The sequence below is a fragment of the Acinonyx jubatus genome, chromosome B4 (assembly GCF_027475565.1).
Source record: "Acinonyx jubatus isolate Ajub_Pintada_27869175 chromosome B4, VMU_Ajub_asm_v1.0, whole genome shotgun sequence".
Taxonomy (NCBI): domain Eukaryota; kingdom Metazoa; phylum Chordata; class Mammalia; order Carnivora; family Felidae; genus Acinonyx; species Acinonyx jubatus.
The window spans coordinates 127,620,723-127,635,050 of record NC_069387.1 but is presented as its reverse complement, the minus strand read 5'-3'; the positions used below and the strand labels follow the sequence as shown (position 1 = coordinate 127,635,050).

At 42.9% G+C, this 14,328-nt stretch overlaps 1 protein-coding gene across 30 annotated transcripts in view; it reads left to right on the top strand.

The window, feature by feature from the left end:
- The window catches only part of RBFOX2 (RNA binding fox-1 homolog 2), a 285,934-nt gene that overhangs the window by 176,389 nt on the left and 95,217 nt on the right, over positions 1–14,328 (top strand). Inside the window, exon 1 of one of the 30 annotated variants that reach the window (XM_053226735.1) lies at positions 6,608–6,856. The exons of 27 other annotated variants lie outside the window; for them this stretch is intronic. In XM_053226735.1, the coding sequence (XP_053082710.1) occupies positions 6,830–6,856 (27 nt within the window). In that variant the 5' untranslated portion in view covers positions 6,608–6,829. Of the gene's footprint in view, positions 1–6,607; positions 6,857–10,294; positions 10,320–14,328 lie in introns of those variants that run through there. 2 more of the 30 variants (XM_053226737.1, XM_053226744.1) reach the window with 2 other exon arrangements.

Sequence of the window (14,328 nt, the reverse complement as noted above, 5' to 3'; positions counted from 1 at the left end):
ATTAAACATTACTGCCTCTGGCTGGATGTTTAAAATGTAACTTGTTAGGATGGCTACTGTAAAAAAAACAAAAAACAAAACAAAAAAACACAAAATAACAAATGTTGGCAAGGGTGTGGAGAAATTAGAACCCTTGTACACTGTTGGTAGGAATGTAAAATGGTACAGCTGCTGTGGAAAACAGTATGGTGGCTCCTCAAAAAATTAAAAATAGAACTCCCGTCTGGCCCAGTGTTTCCATTTATGGGTATATACCCCCCCAGATGGAAAGCAAGGTCTCAAAGAGATATTTGTGTACCCGTGTTCACAGTAGCGTTATTCACAATAGCCAGAAGGTGGAAGCAACAACCCAAGTGCCATCAGTGGATGAATGGTTCACCGAAATATGGTAATACGCACAATGGAATATTAGTCTTTAAAAAAAAAAAAAGAGGCAAATTCCAACATAAGCTGCAACATGGATGAACCGTGAGAGTAGTCCTGCTGAGTGAAATGAGCTGGTCACAAAAAGACAGGTACCATATGATGCCACTCATATGAAGTACCTAGGGTAGTCCCGTTCCTAGAAACAGAAAGTGCAGTGGTTGTTGCCAGGGGCTCACAGGGACAGGAAGAATGGGGAGTTATTGTTTAATGGATACAGAATTCCAGTTTTAAAAAATACAGAGCGTTCTGGAGACGGATGGTGGCAATGATAACACATTACCAATCTATATGATACCAGTTGACCCTTGAACAAGACAGGTCTGAACTCTTTGGGTCCACTTTTATGTGGATTTTTTTTTTTTTACAGTTTTGTAAATATATTTTCTCTTTCTTATGGCATTCTTACTTTTTTTTTCTCTAGCTCTATTAAGAGAATACAGCATATAATACATTCAACGTACAAGATATGTGTTGATCGTCTCTTTATGTTATCTATAATGCTTCCAGTCGACAGTAGGCTATTAGTAGTTAAGTTTTGGGAGAGTCAAAAATTGTACATGGATATTCGACTGCGTGGGGGATGAGGGCCCTTAACCCTTGTGTTATTCACCAGTCAGGTGTACTAGAAAATCACCGAGGGTAAATTTTATGTTACGTGTATTTTACCACAATACAAAATATCAAGGGGGAAAACATAACCCTTGTGGCAGGTTAGGGTTTCTCTATTATCACCGTGTGTCCTGAGGCACCCACTGAACACGTTGGCACCAATTAGCATTTTGAGGTGAATGGGGCAGTTGGAGGAAGAAGAAGCGAGGTCTTCCATTGTAGGGGGTGTAGCCAAGTGTTTGAGGGTTTCGGACAGCCAAATACAGCTTAAGGATCTTCGGCATCTGGAAGATTGGGAGACAGAAAGCTGCCTGTCTGAAAGCTCCATTTGCCTACAGCACGCTCGGGTCTGCAGGATGTCATGGAGTGAATTAGCCCACGGCTGTCCACTTCTTTGGGGGAAGGTGACCTGGATGAGGTGCAGGGAACATATGTATTCTTTAATTTCTCATTTTGAGAATTTTTTTGAGTGCCTACCATGTGTCATGTACTGTGCCAGGCACAGGGATTTGGTGGCGAAGAAGACAGGAGAACGTCCAGTAATTTAGTCGGAGACACAGCGTATTTTAGTATTTAGCATTGGGGAAGCAGCAGACCCATCGCAGTTGTCATAGATTCACCAGCTGTTATTATCTTGATAATCTGGTTATGGATAAATTTGTTTATATCCCATCCCATTTTCACATTTGTCTAAGATTTCCTTAATCTCTCACTGAATACAGAGAATGTGTACATAATTTCAGTTGTGTGTGTGACTTTAGTCGAGTAGAGTTTGGGATTTTTTTTAAAGATACAAGAGTATGTTACTCAAATCTAGATACTAACTTGTAAAGTAACGTTCTCTAATTTTTCTAGCCTCACCTATGTCTTAGATAAGTATGTTATTTGGGGTCTCGTTCTAAAGGTTTGACTTTTGAGGGATAAGAAATAAATAGGAGGGTTATTCAGGTTTTATAAGCGTATAAGATGCTTCCCTCACCTTTTTTTCGAGAATGGGTTCTATGTAACTGAACCCTGCCTAAACTAGAGGAAAGAAATGGGGAAATAATAGAATTACCCTTAATTTGGCTTCATTTATGCTAAAGGGAATGTGGGGGGAAAGGATATTAAAGTGGCATTGTGTTAGAGATGCTTCTGGGAGGGCATTTAATATCTATTAGGTGTAAATTGTTATTTACATTTAGGGTTATTGTGTGGGGGCGTGCTGTGAGAAGCTTTTATACTAACAAGTTTTTATTATTTCAGGAAATGCTATCCCTTTAATGTTGCTTTTCACTTGGGTGTCAGAGGCAGCCTGGGAAAATAGGAGCAAAACCTCCCTTCTAGCCGGGGACTGTTGGATCTGCTTTTATAGCATTGCTGGTACGTGGGTGGAAGGTACGGAAGTTGAGTCACAGCTAATGTCAAATTGTGCAGAGCAGGAAGCGCACCTAAAGTTGTGAGTTTTGGGTTTTGTTTCGTTTCGTTTTGTTTTTTAATCAGTGGGCATCATTTCGCCTAGAATCTGAACTATTCTACGAAAGTGAAAACTGAGGCCTTTCTCCCACTCTCCTTTTTTACCTCTTCCTTTTAACTTCACATTTCTAAGATACCGAAGTAAATTTGTAAATTTGAACATATTCCCAAGTACCCTTTTGGGAGGAAAGAACACTTTTATACCGTTGGGATAACAGCATGGATACTCTTCATTCTCAGGTGCCCATGTACGTGAAGTAAATGGTTAGAGCTAGAAATCAAGGCATTCTTGTTTGATTTCAGCAAACGTTTCTTCATCTGCTGTGTATTCAGGCAGTGCGTTAGGAACTGGGGATACGGTATGAAACGCACAATTCCTACCCTCAGGTCGTTCACCGTCAGTAACCCCAACAGTTAGGAACCATCGGCTAGGTCCCAAGGCCTAGGGAGAAGGGGTACCTAACCTAGATGTGGGAACAGGTAGGGCCAGGAAATGCCCTAGGGTGAGGGGGGATCGCTGAAGTGCGCTTTGGGAGATGAATTAACCAGTCAGCCAGATAGAAGGCCATATTCAAGGGAGTAAGAATGTGAAACAGAAGAGAACAGAAACGCGGTGTCATTGCGGAATGTGGGTCAGTGTGCTAGGAGCAGAGAAGAGCGCTGGGTGGTAGGAGGGGAAGAGGGGATCAGAGAGTAGAAGGAGGCCGGGTGACGTGGTAGGCACCTAATAAGAGTTAGACCTTCCCCCCCTTTTAGGCTGTGGGGAATAGTTGAGGATTTGAATCAGGGAAATGGCATGGTGGGATTTGCACGTAGAAAGAGGTCCCTGGTGCTGGTGAGCATCTCGGACAGGAAGAATGGTAGATGGGAGGCAGAGGGCGAAGTAGGAGGCTAGATACCAAATAACGTGGTCAGAACTGAGTTTGTGGTTCTAGGGACAGAAAGAAAGGGCAGGTTTCATAGAAATCAGAAGGACTTCCAGTTTGGTGTGGTGTTGAGTGAGAAGGAGGATCTTGGAAGGAACCCAGACATTCCATCCCAGAAAATGCCCTGGAATGAGTTGCTCCTTGGTACCCTACCGGGCATATTCATCCACTAGGGGACTCCAGTTGTTTTGCTGGGTCAGATCCAGGCTGTTCAACTGCACCTTCTTTCTCTTGGGCCCCAGGGAGCAAACTGTCCTCTGTAATACAGGCCTTGAAAGCCAGGGGCACACTTCAAAATGTCCTTCAGTTTGTTCAGTGCTCATTATGATGCTGTTATTCGGTGTTTATGAGAACCATCGTAATATTTATTTGGATGTTAGCTCATACTAACTCTTTCTTGTGGTAATGACTGTTCTAAGCTCATCTGCCATATAAAATGTTGGTCCTACATGTACGAAAGAAGCATGAATACCAGGCCAAAGGAATCTTGCGTCCGAGCCCTAGTCCCGGCCTTTTTGCATGTAGGGATTCCTCATTTGCCTCTATATTTTAAAAAAGATTTTTGGGGGGACATGTTGTCTTTTTTAATGTACAGAGGCTGCAGTCACACACAAACTTCAGGAGAACCGTGACTTCCGTGAGGGTGGTGAATGCGTGATGGGGAGTGGAGGACCCTGTCTTGCTTAAGGTGTTTTGCCCCTAGCACTGTAGTGGACTAGTGGATTCAGAGAATGGCATACGGTGATTCTCAGGTTTGTTTCTTATACTAGAACTGAAAACATAAGTAATTCTCCCATAAACGTGATTGAGATTTTTCCCAAAGTCCACTGGGTTGCCTTTGCTTCCAGTGAAACTCACCCACCTCTTTTCTGCTTACTCTGTATTTTTTTTTTTTAAACTCGACTGCATTTATCTCCTAACTGGCTTTGCAGTTACAAATTGAGAAAATGCAAGGTGTTCTACCTTCCAGATCATTTCTAAAAATGTTAAATAAGAACAAGCCTAGTACTGATCTATTCCTTTTCTCATAGTTGTTCCCTCCTCACCCCCAATGTTTAAAGGTCCCATTCTTTGGTACACATTTCCTTATACATTGTGGATTATACCAAAAGTATGCAATTATCTGTTAAATGCCCAGAATAGTGCCTGACTTATTGTAGGTATTCAGCAAATGGCTATGCTTATGCCAGTTTCTTCAGGTTCTCCAGATTGGTGGTTCCTATGTTCTTTTCAGAATTGTTAAAATGATTATTAATGTGTGTAGGAGTATGATGATGTTATATTGGGCAGTGTGCCAAACCAAGGCTGGTTATGCATTTTGCTAAACAAATCCTCGTAGAGATAGCAAAACACTATGCATTCTCAGTGTGATTTGTGATTTTAAATTTTGATTTCTTTCGTATATATCCTACACATAGCAAGCTTAATTTTAGGATTAATCTCTTTGCCTTTGGGTAATCTATCAGAGATTATAATAATAAACACATAATGAAAATACGAATAAAATCCCTTTTTTAATGTTTATTTTTTTATTTTTTGCGAGAGAGTGAGAGAGAGTGCAATCGGGAGGGGCAGTGAGTGTGGGGAGGTGGACAGAGGATCTGAAGCAGGCTTTGTGCTGACAGCAGAGAGCCAGATGCTGGGCTCCAGCTCACCAACTGTGAGATATGACCCGAGCGAAAGTCGGAAGCTTAACCAACTGAGCCACGCAGGAGCCCCAAAATCCTTTTTTTTTTTTTTTAAGTCATTTATTTTGAGAGAGACAGAACGTGTGAGCCAGGGAGGAGGAGGAGGAGGGAGGTGGGGGGGGGGGGGGAGAGAGAGAGAGAGAGAGAGAGAGAGAGAGAGAGAGAGAGAGAGAATGAATCTCAAGCAGTCTCAGTGCTCAGCGTAGAGCCCCTCACTGGGCTCGATCCCACAACTGTGAGATCATGACCTGAGCCGAAATCAAGAGTCAGGTGCTTAACTGATTGAGCCACCCAGGTGCCCCAGAATACTTTGGAGTAGGCCCTTATTAGAATACCAAAAAAAAAAAAATCTTCATTTTTATGTGAAAGTGATAAACACCGTAAGTTCATCATCCACACATTATTTTATTTGAAAATTTAATAATTTAAGGTAGAGAAGTTATGAAATTTACATTGGGAACTTAAAGACCAGCGAGAGCACTTGTAAAGGGCAGAATCAGGACTTAGACTAGGACTTCTGGACTGAGTCACACCTTTATGCTTTTTTTCACTCTTGTTTTGGTAAGAAAACATTAAAGAAACTCTTGTGTTCAGTAAACATTTTCCCAAATCTTTTATATCTGTAGCACATGGTAGTAAGAATTACTGTTTACAATGATGGCACAGATGCCCAGTGTATAGATAAGAAGGAGTTTATGATTTTCAGTAGAGGCTGAAATACCGAGGGCGGGGAACACAAAGGGCAGATTCTCAGTTAACCAGGATTTGTAATGAACCTGGAAGCCTTAGGCAGTCAAATTTGCATACACCTTCCTATACACCTTAAGTTTCTTAAGCAGTCTTGTTTATAGACACTTTTTTCAGAATCCCCAGGTTTTTAACAGTAGAAAAAAATAAGCACTTCTATTACCTTCTTCCTGTCTTTTGGTCCTTTGCAGGCATTAGACTGGTTTAGGACAGGCAGATTCTCGCCGGTTCCCATTCCTTGAAAACCTTCCTGTAAGTGGTCATTCAGCTTTTCACATCTTTCACTAAATCCACTACAACTATAAACTGTACATCAGTGGAGATATTTTTTAAATACTTTTTGTTCCATTTCTTGTTTAATTATCAGGTATTCACGGGTGGAATAGTTTAAATCTGTATTAACTATGGTGAGCTGCTGTGAATGCTTCCAGTGCTGTGTAATTAATGCCCCCATAACAGATATTCATTCCTTAAAATATGCCTGCACATGGCGCCTGCCCCTCCCTCCCTCTCTCTCTCTCTCTGCCTCTCTCTCCACACACACACACACACACACACACACACACACACGCCCACACCCACACGCGTGCGCAAAGCACACAACAAACTGCCATTCTCCAGCAGGCCTGTTTCTGGAGTTGGGAGATGTCAGCCTGCCGGGAGGGGTGGGGGGAGGAGGAAGAGGTGGGGCTCTACTCTGATTAATTACCTTAGGCATTCAGGGGTGGGGCTTCCTTCAGCCATCTGCCTGAGATATGGGAGGGAGCTGGAGAAAGAAGGAGGGGGAGAGACTGCCCGAGAGGAAGAGAAAAGAAAGGAAGAAACGCTAGAAAGAGAAAGGAAGGAAAACGGGATAAAGGGAAATCAATCACCCGCCCTTAAATAGCTGGCTGGGGGGGGGAGGGGGGGAAGGAGAGCTGTGGAGGTGTGCCCCAGCACAACCGCCCTGAAGGGTTCATCATCTGTTCCGTTTGGTTTATGGAGAAAAAGAAAATGGTAACTCAGGTAAGATTGTGTTTCCTCCGTGTGTTTCTTTTCTGGTTTCTGGGATCTAAGTAAAGATATGGGGGTCGGGTATACTAAACAGAGTTTTAATAATGATTGTCTTCCCAGAAAAGGCCAGATTTATTGTTATTAACTGAAAAGTGTTAGTTGTGTCTGTTGAGAGAGAGAGGGGGAGAGGGAGGGAGGGAGAGAGAGAGAGACAGAGTGTGTGTGTGTGTGTGTGTGTGTGTGTGAGTGATGTGTCCGTATCCTTTTTTCTCCCCCCCTCCCTCAGCTCCATAGCAGATTCCTGTTTCCTGTTCTGTGCAGCTGTAGCTCAGGAAAGACCCTGTGGGGATTTGTCTACCTCTTTGTCTTGGTTCTGAGAAGAGGGAGGGAGAGAGACTGCAGAGGTAGGAAGAGATTCTTATAGACTGCCAAAAAGAGGGGAAAGGGACCGACTTCCTTTTAAGAATTGCAGAAGAATTTGTGTTCTAGGGAAATCTGATTCCTGATTCACTCTGGTTTCTCAGGGCTGGCTGTGGAATTGCAGTTTCGCTGCCTTCGCTCTACATGGCTTGTTAAAAATGAAGGCTAGAAAAATAGGCTTCGTTTTCATGGCTTTGTTACTGGCAAGGAATGTTTTCAGTAGGAACCCTGGGAATATCCAGGTGTAGCTGAGGCAGGTCGAGCTCTCCCCGAGAGGAGAACAAAATCTGAACGGATAAGTGACAATCACACGGGCATTAAAAGGCATTTGAAGGAGAGGGAGTCGGAAATGGAAGATCTCTCTCCGCTCGCTCTCCCTCTCTCTCTGTCTCTCTCTGTCTCTCTCTGCCTGTCTTTGGTTATGCCAGGCAGTATCTAATCTGCATTTTACCAAGTCATTCCTGACAAACGGAAAGGTGAATAGCCTTCCATGGTTCCCCGGGCAGTGCTCTTTTTCTCATTGGCATCTTCTGTATGTTCCTTTACCCCTTTTCCTTTACACGTAGATAGGGAATGATGAGGCTGTGGTTGGAGTGAAGTCATTTGCATGGTCGAGCCTTCCAGTCCTTCAGGCTCAGACCTAGGATCGGTGTCATGCCAGGCTTTTATGCTCTGTAGGGAAATTTCATCACTGGACAGTGCTTTCCTTTTAAGGAGGTTGCCCTTTTTTTTTGTATTCTCTCTTCTCTTTTCCTCTCCAAGTTACCACCACCACCACCGGAGGGCGAGAGAGTCGGCTAGCTCTCTGGATAGAGGCATCATTTTAGGGGCAGGAACAGTGTTCCGTTAAATGTTATATAATGCCCTGCAGTGCTGTTTGGAAAGAGGGAAAGCATCAGGGAGATTCTGCCAACATGACCTAGAGGGAAGGGGAGTTTCAAAGAATGTATCTTTCCAAAGTAATTTTTCACCAGATCTGAGTTCAGAGATTATCGAGAAACCCCTCCTCTTTTGGAAAGGAGAGAAATCTTGGAAATATTTTCTCTTCCACTTATCCCTTCGCTGTCAGCCTAATTAACTCTTTTAAAATATTGCTTTACTTTTTAAAAATTTCCATAAAAGAGAAGACCTATTTCTGGATTCTCTTTGTTGCTTGGGAGATGATACTTCTTAACCTTGGAGCCCTCATTCAATTTTCATTAACTGGCAATATTACAGGGCAACAGCTCTCTCCTTTCTCAGCTATTACTGAGGGCTTTTCAGCTACTTGACTTTTCATTATATATATTTTTAAATCAGGGAAAGAGTTCTCTAAAGTAGTGCTTTTTATAATCAGAGGTTTTCTGTGGCCTCTTGGAACATGTGCCCTGAGTTTCTGGAGGAGCGTGTGTAAAACACAAGTTAGAACGCATGCTTCTGCACACTTAATATTGTGATCTGAATAATTGGTATGTAAGGAAACTGTAGTTTTAGCAAGTGAAGCAGAAGAGAGAAATAGAAACGGGGAGGTTTCTTGGTGGTTAGGAATTCTAACAGATTTAAAATCACGGTGATCGTCTTAGGATGTGCAGGATGCTGAGAGAGGAAGTTGCTCATTTTTGCCCACCCCAAATTTCTACAAGCGGGAAGTGCAGAATATCAAATTTGTGGATTTTCCGTATGGCAGCATTTTTGTTTTGGTGTATATACTTTCTGTGTCAATGTAGCATACATAGTTGTTAGTAATCTAGAAAAGAAAAGAAAATGAGAGGAGATAACCAGATGGGCCAACTCTTTCTTTGTCCTTACAGGTTTGGGGTTTTTTGGTTTTTTTGTTTTGCTTTGTTTTGTTTTGATTTGGTTATTTTTGTTTTCCGTTTTTCAAGCCAGACATGTAATCCTAGTATTTGATAATGATCTGTCACATAGACTTTCTGAATATAAAACGCGTGTGCCGCTTAGGGTTTGGTTTATCAAAGTTAAATGGCTTATTATAGCATAGTATTTACTGTCTGGACTAGTATATTAAGAAAAGTATTTAGATCTGTTTTTATCATTTTGTCACCTCGGTTCTTTGCATATTGGATCTTGGCATTCCTGTATCCCTTAATTTTAAATTAACTGCTCACTTGGTGGAAGAAAGGCAAAGTGCTTTCAGATCGATATTAGATCCATATCAGCAGTTGCTCGACGGGTGCACCTTATTATTATATCGGCTGTGGTTTTATGAGGCCCCTTTTTGGTATAATTAGCAAACGGCTCTGCCGTTTACAGTAGGTAATCAGTGTTTTGCCTTGAAAGAAAAAGCAAAAGACAGTTTAATCACAAAATTCTATTATACTAGACAGACATGCCCAGGTGACTTTTTAAAATATAACTTCAGGTCTACCCGCTGTTCGTGTGAATGGTGTAGGTGTATTTATTTCTCTGAGATACTCTTGTTATTTCTGAGCAAGTGACCCAAATTACTACATCCCTTCACATCTATGAAAATAACCATGTAGAAGAAGTCATTCTTGTAATAGGTATAAAATTAGAAAAACAAAATTGCAGTCGACTTCAGTGAATAAGAAAAATGGTTGGCCTGACATAGACTCAGTTACGCTATTTGTTCTTGAAGGGGAAAGTCTACCAGGCAGAGGGGAGAAAGGTTGTACGGTGTGGTGGATGTGAAAGAAAATTTTTGTACTCTCCTGTAGCGTAAGACTGCCAGTTTCTGTGGAACACAAAGCCCTCCCTTTCTTGGACAGCTCAGTGCTTTGCTGGCATTTTCTTCAAAATCTGTTTTCCATCAGGACCGAGAGGAGGGAAGGTGTTAAGAATAAGGGAGGTTGGAAAGGGGGCTGCTGTTCCTTTAAATAGTGCAGGGAGCCCATGTGGCAGCAGGCCGGCTCTGGAGTGTATTCTTTTGTAATGAATCACCAGTTCCATTGTCTGCTATCTCCCCTCTTTGTAGCTGGAAGGCTGAAGTCTTTCACCTGAGCTGCTGCCCCGTCGCTATTCTGTTCCTGGGTGGTTGGGAGAAGAGGAGAGGGAGGGTGTTCTATGCTTTAATTAAAGACAGATAACTGAGCAGGTATGTTTTGCTTTGTTTCATTTTCCCGTGTCCTTTCTGGGTTTGGTTTTTTGGAAATGAGCCGGAGTAGGGAATCAGTTCTGAGATTTAGCTACGCGTAGTCCATTTTCTGTGGATTTTGGAAGTACTCGGGGATTACTCAGTCTCCATTTTGTGGCCTTGCTTCAAAGCCCTTCCATTCTCTTGCCGGCCGGTTCCACCCGAACCTCATCCCAGCCTCCATGCCCAGAGCCTGGGCCCACACGGTTTGTTTTGGCACACTTTCCACTTTCTATGGGCTGCGCGGGACTCTGGGAAGTTGGGGGTAGGTGCAGATTGTGGGCTGGAGACTAATTTATGTTCCTTTACAATGAACCAAAAAAAGGCTCACTCTTTCCGAAGGTTTGGTTTCTGGCGGAATTCTTGTACACTGCTCCGTATCTTTACTTCTAACCATTTCCTTGCCAAAGCCAAGATGGGCTCTTGAAAGATATTGCTGTGCTAAAAATGACTAAGCTTTCCTGAAAAGATACCCAGAATTCCATAAATGTGATTAAATCTGAACAATTTGGACTCGGTAGATGATTCTCTTCTTCCCAGCCACCCCCCTACCCCCACTCCCACCACCCAGACACACACCTTTTTGCCCTTCCCTTTTTTTGTTTTTTTTCCTTAACTTTATCTTTCTCCTTAGTGCTGCAGTCCAGACTAGGTAAGCCTTTGATAATCTCTGCAAGTTTGCATTGTCACCGAGGACGTCTCCGTGTGGCCAGGTAAATGGCGCTCCTCCTCCCTCCCGGTGACAGCGCCCGGCGGAAAGTCTTGTGCTCTTCCCTGAGATTTTCAGACTCCTGTCTGTACAGATGGCCATGTGGAAACAGCTTCATCTCTCCTTTGACTTGTGGTCTGTGGAGTCCTCAGATGAAAACATCTCTTTGGGTAATCCCTCACCTTGGGTGGTTTCTCGGGCATCTCTGTGCCATACTCAGGTGGTCACCTGTGATGATTCAGCTCCTCTGCCCAGTGGCCCTTTTCTGGTGTACCATTCCTCCCTGGAGCCCGACGGGGCTGGTGTCCCAAGGCATCTCGTCCTGGAGCCGGAATCCCTCTCTCTTCCTGTCTCATTGTTCCCAAACCGCCCGGCCCCCGTCTTCCTTAAACTTTCTTCGCAACACTGGGGCTGTGAAACACAACAGACACAAACAGAACACGCCCCTGCCGCAGATGCCTTGCCGTTTTGAATGTAGCAGCTTTATTATTGGGCTTCGGTGCTCAACCTCCGGCCTAGGCAGCTGGGAATGCTGCAGTCCGCCATCATGCTGTTTGTGGTGTTCCCATTGCCCAGATGCTTAAACGTCCCTTTGTTTCTATTAGAGTGATGAAATTCGGGGAGCCTTAGAGTCCAATAACTCATTAGAGGTTGTTGGCAGAGTGCATTATTATTTCAAGTGCAAGTCGGATTTTGTCACTCCTGTGCCTTAAAAACCTTCCCGGTTGTTTGTTTTCCTGAAGACTCATTAAATCCAGTGTCCTTACTCCGGTCCCTGAGGCCCTTGTGTGATCAGGAACCCCGCTGGCTCCCCAACCTTCTCTCCTTCTCTTCCCATATTTCGCCCCAAAGACACTGGCCTCTGCTCGTCTCTTAGCACACCTTGTACCCTCCTGCTCAGGGCCTTTCCTTCTGTTTTTCTCCCAGCCTGAAATGCTTCCCACTTGGCTTCTCAAGGGAGAGTGCTCCCTTGACCGTCCTGTGTCAACTTGAACTGCCCTATCCCCCTATGCTGCTTTTCCTTTATTTAACACTGATCTTAGTGCCTGTCGTTACTTGTTAACATGTTTGTTTATCATCCGTGCCACTGACCCCTCCAAAGAATATAAGGTCTGTGAGTGAGGTCAGGGACCTTCTCAGCAGTGTGTTGTATGCTCAGTATCTAGAACTATGCCTGGCGTGTCGCCATAATATAGCTGATCAGCTAATCCTGTCAGGTACTGGGCTAAACAGCATTGAAATCCTCTCCATGATCTTGTCGTTATCCCCTTGGTACAGAAGAGGAAACTGAGGCACAGAATGGTTAGGTAACTTGCCCAAGTTTATACAGCTCCTAAGAGATGTTCTGGAGGTTCGTATCCATAGACCGGCTAGGGACTCCATACTCTTAAGCACTGTACCCCAGTGCCTTTTGTAGGTATTATATATTCAGTCAATATTTGTTGAATGTGTGAATGAATTAATTTAGTTGAGGCTCTGATTCACTTCTGGAATTTCCATCTCTGACTTATTCAAGGCTTTGATGGAATAGAAGTTGACCCTTGAACAACATGGGTTTGAGGTGCACATGCCCACTTAATGTGGATTTTTTTCAATAAATACAGTACAGTGGTGTAAATGTATTTTCTCTCCATTATGGTTTTCTTAATAACATTTTCTTTTCTCTAGCTTACTTTTATATAAGAATACAGCGCATGGTACATACAGTATACAAAACATGTGTTCATTGACTGTTCATGTTAACAGTAAGGCTTCTGGTCAACAGAAGACTATTAGTGAAGGCTTTAGAGAATCAAAAAGTTACATGCAGATTTTTGACAATGTGGGGGCGGAGCGGGGTCAGCACGCCTACCCTCCCATTAAGGGTCAATTGTACTTGAAAAAGCAGGGAATTTACTAATGAATAAAATGAATCCATTGTAATAGTATTATTTTATAGTGGCAGATAATATTACAGAGTACATATTATGTATTAGGCACTTTTGTCAGTGCCTTGTGTATGTTAAGGCATTTATTCCTATTAGCAGCCTTAAAAGTGCCGTTAATGTCCATATTGTAGGAATTAAGAAGAAACGGGGGCCTCCTGGGTGGCTCAGTCAGTTAAGCATCTGACTGTTGATTTCAGCTCAGGTCATGATCTCATCACCATTTGTGGGTTTGAGCCCCGTGTTGGGTTCCATGCTGACAGCGTGGAGCCTACTTGGAATTCTCTCTCTCCCTCTGTCTCTGCCCCTCCCCTGCCCGTGTGTGCAGGTGTGTGCTCACTCTCTAAATAAATAAATAAATATTAAAAAAATAAGAAAGAAGTTAGGAAACAGGGATTCAGAAAAGTTAAGTTACTTGCCCAGGGAGGCAGTGTCAGGATTTAAACCCCAGAGAGTTTGTCTCTGGCTTCCCTGTTCTTAACACCACTAATAATGACTGTTATTAAAACAAGTTTTTTTGGTTTTGCTTACCTGCTTGACACCAGTTTTACATCCACATCACATTTACATATACATAAATCATTATCATGGGCGTATCATATCACTTGCCAATCTCTTTTTGAGATCCGTGGTGTTTTTTCCCATCCATTAGACTGAGATTTGAGAGGTCAGGCCACTGGGCGGCACTAGATACGGACAGAGATAGGTTTCAGGCTTGAAATCTATGTCATTCCAGGTCTGCATTCTCTTCCATGATACTAGCAGCCTCATAAGATAAACAGTTCCATTGTTGGCCCTTCAAAAGTAGGAGAGTTTTCCTTACGGTGAGCTAAAATGTCTTTTCATTATGCTTTTCTCACTGTCCCCTGGTTCTGTCGTCCAGAGTCGCACAGAAGTTAATCTCTCTTCATAAAAGCCAAGTATTTGAAGATAACTGCTGAGTGTTCCCTTTAATCCTCTGTTCTCTTTGCATTTCTTACCTACTTCCTTGTGTTAGTCCTCACAGATACGAAAACCTCCCGTTGCCAGAGATTTAGCTATACTGGACTAATTACCTTGATTTATGTGAATGGTTTATCATTCTGCTAAGTAAACTATCAATTATGAGTATTGAGGACCAGATCTCTGTTACAAATTTTGTTTTGTGACAGGTTTGACTTCACTCCGTTTTCATAGCTTATTGATCAATGAGGGTATCTCATCTCCTAAGTAGAATGTTATTTCTCTTTTCCATTGTAAGCCATGCATGCAGCTGTCAGCTGTTTGGCAAGAACCTACCTGTCGTCTTTCAAAAAAAAAATTTTTTTTTAACATTTATTTATTATTGAGAGAGAGA